The following is a 17,450-nucleotide window of genomic DNA, read 5'->3' as shown; positions in this document are numbered from 1 at the left end:
GAAAGTCTAGAAAAGTTCATGACAAGGAGATTCAGTATCACCTGTGAACAATGTAAGACTAGTAATAGAAAGGGTGAATGAAACCATCTCTGTGATGGGTCTTAAATCATGTTTTGTTCTGAAAAGTGTGCATTGGCCCTCATTACATTTTACCTAAATGATACCAATATAAGATTGAGATCTTTGACACTTGGCTGCCAGTTAATTCAGTGATGCTGAGTGGACACTTTGAAGGCCTGTTTCTTTATGTGAAAGACTGTTTGTGACTGAAGATAAGTTTATTTTCAGTGGGTGAAATGTTAGTTAAGTAAGTGATGTTGGTGGACACTTGGAAAATGTGTCTCTATGAAAAAGAAAGTGACTGAAAAAGAAATCTGTTTTCAATAGGTAAACATAACATTGAGATGGAGGAACAAACAGAGCAAAAGCGAAATGTGATTCGTGCTATTCTTCACCCCAACTACAACGCAACTATTAATAAGTACAGCCATGACATTGCCCTCCTGGAATTGGATAAACCCTTAACACTAAACAGCTATGTAACACCTATTTGCATTGCTGACAGGAAATACACAAACATCTTCCTTGAATTTGGGTCTGGCACTGTGAGTGGCTGGGGGAGAGTCTTCAACAGAGGGAGATCAGCTTCAGTTCTTCAGTACCTTACAGTTCCACTTGTTGACCGAGCCACATGCCTTCGTTCCACGAAAGTCACCATCTATAATAACATGTTCTGTGCTGGCTTCCACGAGGGAGGGAAAGATTCATGCCAAGGAGATAGTGGGGGACCCCATGTTACTGAAGTAGAAGGTATCAGTTTCTTAACTGGAATTATTAGCTGGGGTGAAGAGTGTGCAGTGAAAGGAAAATATGGAATATATACCAGGGTATCCCAGTATGTCAACTGGATTAGGGAAAAAACAAAGCTCCCTTAAAGAAAAATGTATTTCTGGCCTCGCTGGCATGGTTCAGCGGATTGAGCACTGGCCCATGAATCAAAGGGTCACCAGTTTGATCCCCAGCTAGGGCACATGCCTGGGTTGCAGGGCAGGTCCCTAGTTGGGGGCATGAGAGGGGCAACCACACATTGATGTTTGTCTCTCTAACCGTTCCCTTCTCTCTAAAAATAAATAAAAAATATTTTTAAAAAAGAAAAATAATTTCTAAGGTTGATGTATTTGGAATTGAAAGTGAACAAGGTCTTTTACTAACTAATCACTTTTCTATTTCATCAAATTTGAATATATGCATTCTATGAATATTGATTTTTCACTTGATGGGAGAAATCTGTCTAGAATTGATATGTTACTAGAATAAGTAGGTTAGAAAATGTGATCACTTGAGAAATATACTGTGGTAAGAATTTGTGACCATGACAACATTGTGAAGTTAATTTCTTCATCCTGCCCATCAGGCATTATGCTTCACCATTGAGGACTCCCTGATTCTCCTTCGTTAGCAGCATTCCATGTTCCAGATCTTTCTTACTTCTCCTACCAAACGCCATCATGTATTAGAAATGTGTCCAGGATATTTAGTCTAGTCTGTCACAAGTCCAGCACCACACTGAAGAAGGAAGAACAGAGGAGCAGCTGACAGGTTAGAATTCATAAGAAACACCACTTTTTCTGTACCCTTATTTTTGCATCCTTTCTCTTTTCCAACTTCTAATCTCCAAATTAGTTTCTCTCTCTCCCCTTCTTCCTCCCTCCACATAGAGGAGGGCAGGGGAGCATCATATTGTTTTAGTGCTATACACAATTATATATGTCTATCAAACCCAGACTTGCCTTCAATTTAGTCTTGGACTTGCTCATCTGAACATAGGGATTAAGTATGGCCTAAAGAACTTGGGTGAAAAGTGCCTCTCAGAGTCACCTTATTAAAATACAGACATAACGGGAGGAATGCCTTATCAGAATAGTTCCCTAAGAGCTTGTAAGTGTGTTGTTATGGAGGTCTGACCAGCGATGGCTCTATGAAGGCAAACTGATGTGGCATTGTAACTAAGAAAGCTGAAAAAAATGTTAACAGAAAGAGAACAGTCAGTTTGCAATCTAGAACTAGTGAAGTCTGCAAGGAAGAATTCATCAGCGTGTCTCCAGTACTGACCAGGGCTAAGGAAGAAGCTGCCCAGACCAGAGAACATGAGACTCGTGTCCCCCTAACTAGCGCATCTCCACAGTGGAGAAGGGTGCACTGGGCTTACAGACATGAGCCATTCCAATGAGCCAACTCAGTCCCCCTTTTCTGGTTTCATGTCCACCAACCAACATTTTTTAAATTATAATTAGGCCTTTACATTGGATTTTCTACAGGGATGCTGACCAACCAACACATGTTCTTCAACTAATTAGAATATCTCTTTATGAATTAATAAACTGGTGTTCTGGTTCACAAATCAGCTTTTTGAATTTGGTTGATGTGAATTGGTCACTCAAGCCAGACCTCACTATTGCTGATTTCTTTCAAGTTATTCCAGTTAATACTTTAGTCTTTCAAACATAAGTATCAATAAATGTATTTTTCGATTTCTCAAAAAGTGCTTCTTCTTGAACCATTCACAGAAAACGATCCCAAACATTACATTCAGTCAAACAATCAAAGAATGTGTCCAAAAGCAATACGACACATCAGAGTTTTACTGCTCTGTTATCACTCAGTTTTCATTTGAAGCAGTGTGGATCCACCTGGAACAGAACTGAGTTTAAATAGCTGCAAATATGGTCTTGTATAAGTCACTCTACATTTTGGGCTTTGATTTCTCCATTTGTATAATGAGGGAGTTTGACAGGATTCTCTCCAAACGCCCTTGTTGACCTTGATAGTCTGTGCTTATATTCCTTTATTTAAAAAATATTAAGAGGGATTACTGTGTGCCACACATCGTGTTCATTAAATTTGAATCCATATTTATCTTTTTTTGTGATTTAACTAAAATAATGTACATAAATCGCTTTGTCAGTGCTAATTATATTACTACCCAGTAGATGCTCTATAAATGTTAGCTGAATTTGAATCCACGCTTATTCCAGAGCAGGAACAATTCTTATATTGAGTGTCATGAAAAGAGGCCATACCTAAATAATGAGTGGGATTGAGCTTTAATGAAAAGAAATACAAAAGAAATCAGTTCTGCTATTGACAGCTAAAAAAAGGAGTGGGGGAGGAGACACTGTAATTGTCCACCTTAGGTTTAAGGAGAACACTAATTCATGCACGGAAACATGTTACTTTACATTTTAATGACTAAAGGTCTGTAGACCCAGTGCTCTGCAATAGATAAAAGCCAGCCACTCTGGCCTTGTTGCCATGGAGACCACCCCTTACATAGGCAGCAGTGGGGACATGGACTTCCACCTTCTGTGATTGGTCTTCCCTGTTGCAGAAGAAGGTGGTCCTGGGCCCATAAATCTCTAAGTCACAGTTATCCTTATTGCCATGAGCTCAGAAATGACTGAATTGATCATGAGCCACCTGTACCATGTTGCTATCATTAAACATGTGGGTCCTTTAAGTGCACCTAAGAGCCAGTGTCTTCAGAGCCATGCCTTGCTAGATTCTATCTACCCCTTTTACAGTCACCATATAAAAATAATTAGTGCTTTCAAAATTGCTGTAGCTTCTTAGCCTAAATGGGCTGAAACATACATGCTGCTGCAATATTTAAAGTGACAGATTAAAATAGAACTCTTGCTAAGTGAAGAAATGCGTGTTAATGTAGTGTAGTCATTTTAACTTGTTTAACTGCTTTGGGTTCTTTTTGAGGAAAATCCCCGGAATTATCATCTGGGGGTGGACCTCTTGTAGTACAGGCTTCCCCCACTAGGTGAGCGTTCTAGGAACCCATCTGTATCAGTGTACCACCTGGCGTTATTGTGAGAGGCTGCATTCAGCTTCAATAAATTATTTTTGAAGACTCTTTCAACGTAATTGCCCGTTTCATGATGGATGATTTACGAGCTAATCTGCCCAGACTGTGATGAGTGTTCAGCAGTTTTTGACCCAAAACGGCATGACTCCTGTGCCCCACCCACCCTATTCACCCAATCTAGCCCTAAGCAACGATTTTTTTGTTGTTGTTTGTTTCCCCAAATGAAAAAAGTCCTCAAAGGGAAATGTTTTGCTGTTGTGGAAGAGGTGAAACAAAAAACAGCAAAAGCACTAAAGGGCATCAAAACCAATGAGTTCAAAAACTGTTTTGAGCAGTGGAAAAACTGTCTTGATAGGTGTATTTTATCAAACGGATAGTACTTGGAAGGTGACTGTAGTTTAAACATGTAAGAATAATACACAATTTTTTATAAACATTGTTTCTTTGGGGACCCTTATTGTATTTACTGAGTGCTTACTATGAGTCAGGGATTGTGCTTTCAGTCTGTGATTTGACTGCCACTCTGCTTTGCAGGCTGTCAATCTTCTTGATTTAGTCACTTGTTTGTCAAGCATCACTAGTTCGAATCCAGACAGTTTCAGTCACAGGTTTGCTGAAAGGATTGCCACCAATACATAATTTCCCAGCTGCTCTAAAAATACAGACAGTGCTCCAACTGAAAGCACTATGCTTTCATAGTATCGGGTGAGAAATCTGACTTCTAGTTTTGATTCCACCACTGTTACTTTGGGTCTGGCCTTATCTAGGTCTCAATTACTTATCTGTTAAACGGGCAGAGTGGTTTGGATAGTGTCTATGGGCCTTTGCAGCTCTGACATTCTTAGATTGGATGTCGTTAGATTGCATTCAGAAATTGTTGCAAAATTATAATGAAGTAGTTTTATGAACTGGTCTGTCATGGCTCAGGTGAGTAGGGGAGAAAACCCATTACTTTTTCCTTAGCAGAGAAAATTGGACCATCCCTCGTTTGCATGGAATGAACCTGTGCTGCTGATGTCTGGCTTTTAGCCCAGCTGTGAGCACTGGGCCTCCCAGATGTGTCATTTGATTTGCACACAAGTCATGTAAGCAACATTTCAACTTGCTTCATTGCAACTCTGCTGGGTAAGGCATATGTGGCATACTGAGACAGCAGGCTACTCCAGAAGCTATTGTTTAAGGGCTGAAGGAAGAAGTCTTTTCAAAGGCGCACTGAAGTTGAGATTCTGACAACGTGGTGCAGACATGGGTGACTGGGATAGAGTTCAGTGGTTGACAGGTCTGTCTGGGCAAAGTACGCAGGAATCAAGGCTCTTTTTGAATCTGAAACTTATGCCATCTCAAAATCTCATGACTAAAGCCACAAAAACCAGCATGTTCTGCAAACTACTGAGGTTTCTGAAGGAATCACAGCAAGGGAAAATACTGTGGCACTCCTACCCTTTTCAATCAGTCCAGGTACACAGATCACTCTCCTCATTTTCTCTAATTGAACTTTCAAGGCATACTTTTTTTACCCTCTCATTTGGGTTGTGACTTTCCTTGATATTCCCAGAATTCCCAGAGTTCATCTCGACATCTGTTATGGATAAAGGTATCAGAAGGGATGAACAGCAGGCAGACCCTTTCTTATTCGTACAAAGAGGCTAACAGCTTCTGGAACAGGACCAAAGTTTCTCCACATTCTCACAGAACAGCGGTATTTCTAATTCCTGGCCAGATCATTTCACTCTGGTAAGTGAATTACCCTCTTGATTGAGAGAAGAATGGAAATAGGAACAGAGATATTATTGATTCCAAAGACTTCCTTTCAAAAGATTGCTCCATTGCAATGTCAAATATGAGATCCTAATCTATAAAAAGTTGCCAACATAGTAAATTTCCAGGATGCTGTCATTCTTGGACTTTTAGAAATCCTGTATTTAGCATCTCCAGATCAATAACCATGAAGCAGCTTAAGTGCTGACCTCAAAAAGAAAAAGGGGTCTTATGATCTACACATTACATGCTTTAGTAAAAATCTATATACAAAAATCCATTTCCCTCTCAGAATATATTACAAAATTAAGCATGCATTTTCATGATGTTAAAAGTCAGCTCTATCCCATGCTGGTATGGCCCAGTGGATTGGGTATTGTTCGGCAGACCAAAAGGTCACTGGTTCATTTCTTAGTCAGGGCACACACGTGGGTTGCAGGCCAGGTTCCCAGTTGGGGGTGTGCAAGGAGCAGCCGATTGATATTTCTCTCAAACATCAATGTTTCTCTCCTTCTCTTTCTCACTCCTTTCCCCTCTCTCTAAAAATCAATAAGTTTTTAAAAACTCCACTCTAAAAGTAAAAATCCAAATTAAGAATGCAACGTCTCTGAGAATTCAGTGAATGCTTGTTGATGAACCATTAGGGCAAAACTCAGTCATCTAAGTTAGGAATGAGATAGTACATAGTCATCCTGAACACGTAAGGGAATATACCATAGGGGGAAAGACAGACAAATATAGAAAGAGAGACCTCATACACAGATTTCCTTCCAAGGGTATAAAAAAGAAACTATCAGTAATTTCCAGGAAATATAAAAAATGTTAGCCTAGAAGGCTATGGTGATAGCCCTGGCCTGTTCCTCTCCTGTTTACATTGATTGCTTTTGTGTTTGTGTTCTCCAAAATTTTGTGTCTTCATTTTGATAGGTATATTTTTGTCATATCTTGTTTTAAGTAAGTTTTTGGGTTTCATTTGGATTTTGAAGTTTTATATCTGAATCAAACTGTCATTCTTGGCCACAGGGATTGAATTTCTCTCAATACACATCACATCTTTTTCACTGTCCATAGTCTCTTCCATGTGCTGTTTCTAGAGTTCTACATGGTCATGCTTAAGATCACAATCTCTGCTTCATTAGTTTAAAAGTGTAACTGTGCGTAACATATATGCTAAGAGGATAGCTACACATCACCTAGTGATGGGTTAAAATTCAAAAATCTTAGCACTGTTCAAAAAGAAATTTTGCTGAACACTTACTATGGGCTGTTTCATAAGACGGAATCAGTGGTGTGCTGGGACTGGCTTATACTGACTCCTGAATGCCAATTTTGCATATCTCTTTCCAACTCCCAGCTCAGTGACTTCATATCAATACCTTGAAATCCACCATGGTAGAGATATTTACACCATATATATTGACAAATGCTACAAATACATATTTTTGAAGATATCCAGTTAGGTTTTTTGTTTGTTTTCTTGCTTTATTTTTTAAATTGTTGTTCTACTATAGTTGTCCCAATATTCTCCCTGTTGCTCTCCCCTGTCTCCCCCGCAACTCCCACAGTCAATCCCCACCCTGTTGTCCATGCCCATGGGTCATTCATACTAGTTCCTTGACTAGACCCTTCCCCTTCTTTTCCCCCTTCTCCCCCTCCCCTTTCCCCTCTGGTCACTGTCAGTCTGTTCCTTGTTTCCATGCCTCTGCTTCTATCTTGCTCATTTGTTTTGTTCATTAGGTTCCTGTTATAGGTGAGATCATATGGTATTTGTCTTTCACCACCTGGCTTAACAGTTGTTTAACATTTACAAACATACCAAATGGACACATCTAATTATGTGACTAGAAATTCATCATTTTTATAGTCCTCTACTGAATCATTGCTGAGTGAGCACTAAATACACTGTAAATTAAAATGTAAAGTTGTTTAGTGAAGCTAAATTTTCATGAGCTAGAAATATTGAAAAATCGGAACTTTAAAGTTGTTCTCAGATGGCAACAGGTAGTTATTTTGTGCTATAAAATAAAACAAAACACTTCTTTTAAAAAATATTTTATGTATTTATTTTTAGAGAGGGAAAGGGAGGGAGACAGAGAGGGAGAGAAACATTAATATGACAGAGAAACATCAATCAGTTGCCTCTCAGATGCACCCTGACCAGGGAACCCAACCAACAACCCAGGCATTTGCCCTGACTGGATTGTAACCAGTGACCTTGCACTTTGCAGGATGACACCCAGACCAACCAACTGAGCCGCACTAGTCAGGGCAAAACATAACATTTCTTAAGTGCATGCATTTCTCCTACACAACAGATTCACACATTGTTTAGTCAACGGAAGTTTATTCTGTGATAATTGTCAGCTGGTGTTAGTACACAGTAATTTGTAATTTATTTATAAAGACTGAGGGAAAGCGTACTTAACTGTTATTTTCAGCCAGCATGTAAGATTTTAAAAATTCCCACAAGCATGTATGGAAGGTAAGATGTCACAGGGTTTTACTACATTTCAATCATCAGGGGACATGGTATTATATTTTCCAGTACTGAATTAAAGTGAGCAGAACTTTTTAGTGTAAAATGTTTCAGACATATAAAAATATACAGAGAATAATGTCATGATCTGTGAAGTACCAATGCTCATTCATTCCTTCTCTTCCTACATCCACCTCCAGAGGTAGCTACCATTCTTAACTTGGTGTTAATTGCTATCCAGCATATCCATACACCTTTACTCTAAATTATCCATTATACATCCTGTGCATACTTTAAAACTTTATAAGTGCGGTCATATTGTATCTATCCTGCAGTTTGTTTCTTGTGAGGTTCACTGATGTTGATAACAGGTGGCTCTAGATCATTCATTTTTATTTCTATCTGATTATATGATATTCTATAATCCAGTTATCTCTTCTACTGTTCATGTTCATTCATGTTGTCTCCAAATGTTACTCTTTCAAACAAGTCTACTATAAACATTCTGGCCCATATGTCTCCATGAACACATATATTTCTCCAGGGTAGATACTTAGGAGTGGAATTGGTCAGCCTTATAGTATTGACTTAGATTCCACTTGGCAATAGTAAGTTGCTCACAGAAGAGTTGTGCCAATTTATGCTCCCTGTAGCAGTGTGGAAGAGTTCTCCTTGCTTCATGTCCTTCCCAATACCTGCTGTTTTTAGCAATACAGGCAGGTTTTTAAGCTATTAATACTAATATTTTAAATTCCAGCTTTGCATTGAATTCAGGGATTTTAAAACTAGTTCTAAATGTACAGGTAGTCTTGTGTCCTCCCTGGGGTCAGTAAAAAGAGCATTTTAGCTTCTAGTATTAAATTTCAAAGTATCCACTATAATTTTCCTTTTTAAGCATTTTCATTATGGTTGAAAAGTTAAGATGCCACTTACTAACATTTTATTTGTTCTCATTTGATTTCTCTCATAGCTTGCCATGTTAAAGAGGACATTCACTCACTATCCAGCTGAGTTAAAAAAAATATATATATATATATTAACTAAGAAAACCCTTAGCACATTCAGTTTTTCTTGTGCTTCAAATCATTCTGACTTACTTCCCTGCTCCATTATATTCTAATTTCTTCTCAAGTCAGGTTGTATTTGTTATTTTTGCAGTGATTGAGTTAGTAAGTCTATCTCACAAATACTTAAGACAAAATGTATCTTTGAAATAATTTACATTTTATTTTGGTTTGGGTTTAAGAAGTTTTGTTTAACATAAGGAATACATCCTCACAAAGTCCAACTTCATTGGCAGGTCTCAATATATATTAGTCCTATTTGGTGGACATGTGCTGAAACTATCTCCTCATAATTTAATGTGCTAATTCGTATGTGTGAAAATGAGGTAATCAACAAATATTGGGTAGACCCTCACCAAGTGCAAGGAAAAACTTAAGGCTTGAATATGAATACCCTATGATTTCACTTATAAGAGGAATCTAACGAACAAAATAAACTGACAAAACAGAAAAGGAGGCAGGGAAACATGGGACAGACTGACAGATGTTGGGGGGCAGAGAGGGGGGACTGGATGAAAGAAGATGAAAGGAAGGATTGGCCAAAGAAAATATATGCATAACCCACAGACAGACAACAGTGTGGTGATGGCCAGAGGGAAGGGCAGTGGAGCCTGGGTGAATGTGGGCCAAGTGGTGGTGGGGCGGGGGAGAGGGAATGGGGACATCTGTAATACTGCCAACAATAAAAATGTTAAAAAATATTTCTTTAAAAAACTGCCTTTTCTAACTTTTATTAAAATTTTCTTTTGAACAAAAATAGAAAGGATTTAGGTTTTGTCTTGAATACTGTTTTGTTCCTAAGCATTTTGCTGTCCTTGGGCAGACCCCTAAGACTAATTACAAACTGACCATTCCAAATCAATGTAGGGGAGTGTACTGAATTGTAATAAAAATAACTTGTTTTGACTCTTTAATGCTTGATTCTTGATTTATTGAGCACTCTAGAAACTACCACTCCTATGGGAAGCGATTCCTGTGGTCTAGTACATTAATAAGCATTTTTCTCAGAGAAAGTGTAAGACTGGATTGATTTCTGACTAAACCCAAAACATCACTGACCTAACTTCTCTCCAAGTGAAGCATTTCTTAAAGACCCTTACATTTTCAAAAATATACTCTGAAATTTTCTTTTTATAACAGAATATTGTAGCTTACATATTGGAGTGTTTTTAATAAATACACACACATATACATATGTTGTGAGATTCATACATAATTTTTAAAAAATCAACAATAACATTCACTCCTCAGCCAACATAGGAGAAAAAACTTGAATACACTTCAATTTTTAAGGTGTTCCTTGGAAGTTGGATTAACTTATTAACTAGTTCACTAATCATGCTTCTTCCAAAAAGTTCAAAAATAAATTTAAAAGCAAAGAAAATACCTAACACTGTGAAGGGATGCTCATTAAGGCATCTGAAACAATCTCAGTTTTTCTTTTTTAATTTTAAATTCTTTTAGAATTCTTTTTTTAAGTATATTTATTGATCATGTTGTTACAGTAGTTCCAATTTTTTTTCCTTTGCTCCCCTCTGCCCAGTACCCTCCTTCCCTCCAGCAATCTCACTCCCCTTAGTTCATGTCCATGGGTCATGCATATAAGTTCTTGGGCTTCACCCTTTCCTACACTATTCTTAACTTCCCCCTGTCTATTTTGTACCAACCGATTATGCTTCTTAGTCCCTGCACCATTTCCTCATTTCTCCCTCTCCTCCTTCCCAGCTGATAACCCTCCAAATGATCCCTATACCTATGATTCTGTTCCTATTGTGGCTTGCTTAGTTGGATTTCATTTTTTAGATTCAGTTGTTGATAGTTGTGAGTTCGTCATTTTAGTGTTCATAGTTTTGATCTTCTTTTTCTTAAGCTCCTTTGACATTTCATATAATAATGGCTTGGTAATGATGAATTCCTTTAGCTTTACCTTGTCTGGGAAGCACTTTATGTGCCCTTCTGTTCTAAATGATAGCCTTGCTGGATAGAGTAATCCTGGTTGCAGGTTGCCTTTCATCACATTGAATACTGCTTGCCAGTCCCTTCCTGCCTGCAAAGTGTCCTCTGAGAAATGAGCTGATAGTCCAATAGGCATCCCCCCTGTAGGCAACTCTCCACCTCTCTTGCTGCCCCCAGGACTCTGCCTTTATCTTTCACCTTTTCAATCATGATGCATCCTGGTGTGGTCCCCTCTGGGTCCAGCTCATCTGGGACCCTCTGTGCTCCCTGGACCTGTATGTCTATCTCCTTTGCAAAATTTGGGAAGTTTTTCTCATTTTTTTCAATTCTTGATTCCTCATTCTGCACTGGTTAATTGTGTTTTCCTTCCTTGTGTTCCAAGTCATTGGTTTGAACCCCGGTTTCCTTCCCTTCACCATTGGTTTTGTGTGGATTTCCTTTCGTTTCACTTAGCATAGACTTCACTTCTTCTCTTATGTGTTTGCCATACTCAAGCATATCTGTCAAGCCTGTGAGCATCTTTATCACCAGTGTTTTGAATTCTGCATCTGTTAGGTTGTCTATCTCCTCATCTGTGAGGTTGTCTATCTCCTCGTCGCTTAGTTCTCCCACTGGAACCTTGATCTGTTCCCCCTTTTGGGCCATACTTCTCTGTCTCCTCATTCTCACAGGCTCCTGTGTTTGTTTGCCTCCATGTCCCAGGTAGAGCTGTTGCTCCTGTTATGTTGTAAGCGGCGGAGCCTTAGGGATTCATCAGTACAGGGCGACCTGTTTCACCACGTTGTGGCACTGTATGTGGGGGAAGAGTCTAAGAGAGAACAATGCCACCTTCCCAGCATGCGCCCCTTTTCCAGGCACCTCTCTCACCTCTACACCGGGCTGGCACTCCTCTAGTTGCCACCCTGGCCATTGTTCCCAGAGTGGGTGGGACCACAGATGTTCTAAGACCATGGGGGGTCCTTTAAACAAGCAGACTCTGCGGAGAGACTGGCAGCCTCCGCCTCCACCCCAACCCCCACTGGTCTGCACAGTAGGAAGCAATGAGGCTTATTTCCCTGGTGCTGGGACTGTAAGCTGTGAGGTTCGATGAGGAGCTAGGAACACTCCCCGGGTGTCCCTCCTGACTTTTTTAAACATGTGACTGCACTTTCTGCCAGCCTGCCACTGCCGCCGTTGCTGCCATCACCAGTCCGTGTCCTCTCTGCCCCAGCTCCACCCCTCCTACCTGTCTGGATGAGTATTTCTTCTTTATATTTTTGCTTGTTGGACTTCCATGCAGCTTGATTTTCTGGAACTTCTGGTTGTCTCTAGTTTTGATGTAGTTGTATTCCTTCTTAGTTGTGGAGGTAGATTCAGCGTGTCTATCTACGCCTCCATCTTGGCCAGAAGTCCTAACAATCTTAGTTTTTAAATAATGGAAGTCAATCAAACCAGATTCCTAGGCTTTTGTCTCCTAATAAATATTGACACAAGTTCTAGAACCCAAATAAGTTGTGAAAGAAACCATTAAGTCTGGCAAACTCAACTAAGAGCCCTTTGCAAGCAATGGCTCAGAAAACAATTACAGGTATCTAGATGCTTTCTCTGTTTCCTTGGGCTCCATTAAATGGAATATTTTTTTCAATGTGCAAATGAATATCCACTCATAAACATGGCTATTTAACCCTAGAAACCTCATTTATTACTATCCTAGATTTGGATGAAGAAATTTTTTTGAGCAGATATTTTACCCTATTGCTAGTCAGATATCTCTGTCTATCTCTGTCTCTCTCAGAGAATCATTAAGTTAGGCTAAAGATAAACATTTAACTGAAAATGTGTATGGTGCCTTTAAGGTATCACTAATAAACTAGAAGGAAAGAATTTTCAATACATAATTGATACTATACTAAGCTGAAAAACTATATGAATGAATTTAAGATTGGACATTTTTAATGTGGAATTAACACAAGTACATTTACATTGTAAGTACATTTACAATGTAATTAAAATTTGAAGACTTAAAGGGAAATTGCTGCTATATTTCATAGTAACACATTTATAGCCCAATAAAATGAATACAGTGCAGTTACATATACAAATATAGCATTCATTGTACAGTGATTAAAACATTAAAAGACTATAACTATATGCTTCGATCTATAGAATTTGGTATTGTCTTAAATGATTAAAATTCCTAGTTTAATACCATGAAATTAAAACATTTTGTGCAGAATGGCATTATTTAAAAAAATGTTATCTCCTAATTCTGTCTTCTAACCACAGGATCAGCACACAAAAGAAATTAATTTTAATTTCATTTTGTTATTTTTGCAGAAGCACTAAGTGAAATATCAAATATATAGGCATTTTCATGAGTGAGTCATAAATCAACCATCATAAATTCCAGCAAGTGTACATGAGAAAATTTATAATTTGAAGGTACCTTTAAATAAAATACAACTGTTTTATCACACAAATTGTTACATCAAATGAAATAACAAACTATGATCTTGATATGACACACAAACCTACTTAAAACCTGTTTAAAAGATAAAATATTTATGTACTCTATACTTATTGTATTGTTTATTATAACATACTTCCTCAAAAATAAACCATGCACTTAATATGCCAACTTGATAGTAGAATGCACAATCCATGTTTCAAAAGGCAGCAAAATTTCAATCCATTGTCTTCAGTGGTCCTTGATATAAAATACCCCAAGCTAAACTCAATCCTGCAAGCAACAACTGGCCCTGCACTTTAAAACAAGTCATCACACTGTTTACATACATAAAAGAAATACATCTATACATGTATTTTTTAAAAAAAAGTAGGAAGAAACACAATATAACTAAATAAAACTTTTACTACAACATATTTACCCCCAGAAAATCCAAAAGCAAGTAGACACTGGAAAGCAGAGCATTATTACAGGAACACCTCTTGTGCATATATGAATATTTAACTTAAAGCTGTGGTATTGTGTCTGAATTAAATCACGATGCATAAAATGTAAACTTTAACACATCCTAACTACAGGATTTTTAGCTTTGGATCCTTTTAAAACTATAAGACAGCTCTAAAAACCTTAAACACCAGCCAAAGTGCAAAAGAGGTCCTTCAGAACATATCCCTTTGGTACATTATACTCACATAGATAACAGAATTAAATAATAAACTCTGATTTAACCAAGTAGTTTAAAATTTCTGATTAACTCTCCTCTCTCTTTGGACTTTTGTTATGTTCCTGAAAAGTTACCAACAAAATTACAGGTAAAGCCTTTCACCTATAAGTGTTAAAAGTAATTGATTTCCAATTTTTTTAGATGGAATCTGAATGCATGCCATAAAAAAACCCTATTTGGAAACAAAGTAAGACTGAACTTTTCACCTGTGGGAAATGGAAGGTGTGGAGATACTTCTTGCAAAAACGAGACATACTGTGAATGATGAAGTCCATCTCAGTCTTGAGGAAATTCTGTGAATGTCATGGGCGGCACAGAATCATCCTGACTCTTGTGTTGTTAACCTGCAACACTTCTAAGAAATATAATCTAGTTCACACCTCCAAAGAAAATGTCAATTTTAAAAGTCTATTCATTTCTCCTTTAATTCAAGGGGAAGTTAGTTTCCTTGAGTTACTCAGAGCAGCATCTACAAAATAATGAAGAATGATGTTACTATTCAAGTGACTTTTAAGGCCAAAAATGTTTCCTGTGCTATGATTTCTAACACTGATAAAAACATACAAAATGGAATCAATTAATTTGGGGGGAAATGTGATTCATTACAACACAGTTAACTTAGGAAGTATTCCAAATGTTAGTATCTTAGATTTTATCTTATTCTAACAGATATAATTTTTCCAAATAATTTATTTGTTTATTTTTAGAGAGAGGGGAAAGGAGAAGGAGAGGGAGAGAAACATCACTGTGTGGTTGTCTCTCACTCGCGCCCCCAACTGGGGACCTGACGTGCAACCTAGTCATGTGCCCTGACTGGGAATTGAACCAGTGACACTTGGCTCGCAAGCCGATGCTCATTCCACTGAGCCACAGCAACCAAAGCTCTAACAGATATAATATTTTCATGTTGTAAACTGTAATGTTTCTTTGCATCTGTTTGATACTTTTCTTTCCTGGTTAGTGCTTTTCCTGTCCTGTATAAAAAAGAAATTGTTAAAATGCTCATCCATGAAGATATTGTCCTGTGTTTGTTTTGGATCAAGCCAAAAAGGAAAAGGGACTCATGGACATAGAAAACAGTGTGGTGATTGCAGGAGGGGAGGGGAATAAGAGGGATAAATGGTAATGGAAAAAACACAATAAGAATAATAATAATTGCTCCTGGGGAAAAAAGAAGCTTTATGATCCTAGCTTTTATGTTTAGGTCTATGACCCAATTGAAATTAACTTTTGTATATGCAGTGAGGTGGCAGGATGAAGGCTCATTTCTTTTCCCATATGGATATACAGTTGCTCCAGCACCATTTGATAAAACCACCTTCTTTTCTCTACTCAGTTGACTTGGCACCTTGATTAAACATTAATTGTTTATGTATATGTGGATCTACTTCTGAACTCTATTTTTCTACACCACACTATATTTGCTGTTAGCCTTATAGTATCTTGACATCAGGGTATGGAAATCTTCCAAATTTTTGAGATTCTGTTACAGATTATTTGCATTCCTGTACACATTTTAGAATAAACTTGTCTTTACTATTTTTTTTCCCAAAAGGATCTGCTGAGATTGTGGTTGCATTATTTCTACAGGTCAATTTGGGGACAACAGACTTCTTAACAATGTTGATATTTCCAATTCTTGAACATGATAAATATTGCTCCCTTTCTTGGGTCATTTTAAGTATATGTCAGCAATGACTCATGGTTGCAAGTATAGAAGCCTTAGACATTTGTTGTGAGATTTATTTCTAATTTACTTTATGTTTTACATTACCAATGTAAATGGCGTTGTTTTTTAAATTTCATTTTAAATTCTCTGTTGCTAAGATAAAGAATTATAATTCATTTTATATAATGAGTTTGTATACTATGGTCTTATCAAATTCACTTATTACTTCTAGTAGGGTCTTTTGTTTTTAGATTCCCAATGGTTTTGTACATACATATGATTCGCTGAGCACAACAGTGTTCTCTTCTTTTCTAATCTTTCTGTTTATCTCCTTTATTTTGAGTTATGGCATTGGCTATGATTTCTAGTATAGATGTTGAATAGAAATGGTGAGAGTAAATATCCTTGCCATGTTGCTAATCTTAGGGGAAAAGTTTTCAATATTTCACCACTGGGTATGATGTTAGCTGTAGTTTTTCACAATTGTGCATTATCAGATTGAGGAAATTCCTTTTATTTATAGCTTGATGAGTTTTTATCATGAATGAGTATAGAGTTTTGTTAAGTACTTTTCTGAATCTATTGAAATGATTACAAAAATTTCCCCTTAATTATGTGAATATGGTGAATTATACTGAATTTTAAGTATGTAATACAAGTATTTAATGCTATTTCCCGCCCTCTTTGGCTGTATCCACAAATTTTGATATGTTGCATCTTCATCCAACTTGAAATAATTCTAATTTCCTTTGTGCTTTTCTTCTTTGTCCCACATGTTAATTTGTGTCATTAAACATCCAAATATTTATGGATTATTGATTTCTAATATAATACTCTTGAGACTTTATATGATTCCAGTCTTCTGAAATTTAGTGACTTATTTTATGACATAGCATATGATATATCTTGGTGAATGTTTTATGTATACTTAAAAGTAACGGTGTATTCTGCAGTCATTGGGGTTTAAATAAATGTTACTTAGTTCAGATTGTTAGTATATCAGATTCTTCTGATTATTATCTAAATAATTCCATAATTCAATAATTACCTAAACAACTCAAAAATTAGTGCAGAAAACATTTGAAAGATGACTCAGATTTCGAGTACCAAAAAAAACCAACCAAACAAGTGACTCTAGATCTAGTCAAGATGGTGGCGTAGGCAGATGTGGTTCACTTCTTCACGTAACCTCATCAAAATTACAACTAAAATACAGAACCACCATCAGCCAGAACCATCAGAAATCAAGTTGAATAAAGTCTGACAACTACGGTATCAAAGAAACCACATCCATCGAGATAGGTAGGAGGGATGCAGACAAGGAGTGGGCTGGTCCCACACCCATGTGTAGTGGATAAAAATTTGGGAGGCATATCTCAAAAGCAAGGAGCCCCAGCCCCACACCGGTACCCCGGTCCTGGGTTCCAGTGCCAGGAAGATAAGTCCTTACAACTTCTGGCTGCAAAGACCAGCAGGGATTGAG

At 37.6% G+C, this 17,450-nt stretch overlaps 2 protein-coding genes across 2 annotated transcripts in view; one reads left to right on the top strand and one right to left on the bottom strand.

Moving 5' to 3' along the window:
- F9 (coagulation factor IX) overlaps positions 1-1,132 on the top strand; it is a 31,055-nt gene extending 29,923 nt beyond the window's left edge. Inside the window, exon 8 of the mRNA XM_090263983.1 lies at positions 388-1,132. Within this exon, the coding sequence (XP_090120109.1) occupies positions 388-935 (548 nt within the window). The 3' untranslated portion in view covers positions 936-1,132. The remainder of the gene's footprint in view (positions 1-387) is intronic.
- Positions 1,133-13,945: 12,813 nt separating this feature from the next.
- The window catches only part of MCF2 (MCF.2 cell line derived transforming sequence), an 83,794-nt gene continuing 80,289 nt past the window's right edge, over positions 13,946-17,450 (bottom strand). The window contains exon 29 of the mRNA XM_090265355.1: positions 13,946-14,767. Coding sequence (XP_090121481.1) covers positions 14,727-14,767 — 41 coding nt within the window. The 3' untranslated portion in view covers positions 13,946-14,726. The remainder of the gene's footprint in view (positions 14,768-17,450) is intronic.

Source organism: Furipterus horrens, unplaced genomic scaffold (genome assembly GCF_987537825.1).
Source record: "Furipterus horrens unplaced genomic scaffold, mFurHor1.1.pri manual_scaffold_17, whole genome shotgun sequence".
Lineage (NCBI taxonomy): Eukaryota > Metazoa > Chordata > Mammalia > Chiroptera > Furipteridae > Furipterus > Furipterus horrens.
The sequence above is the reverse complement of the archived record's forward strand: the minus strand, read 5'-3'. Positions and strand labels throughout refer to the sequence as shown.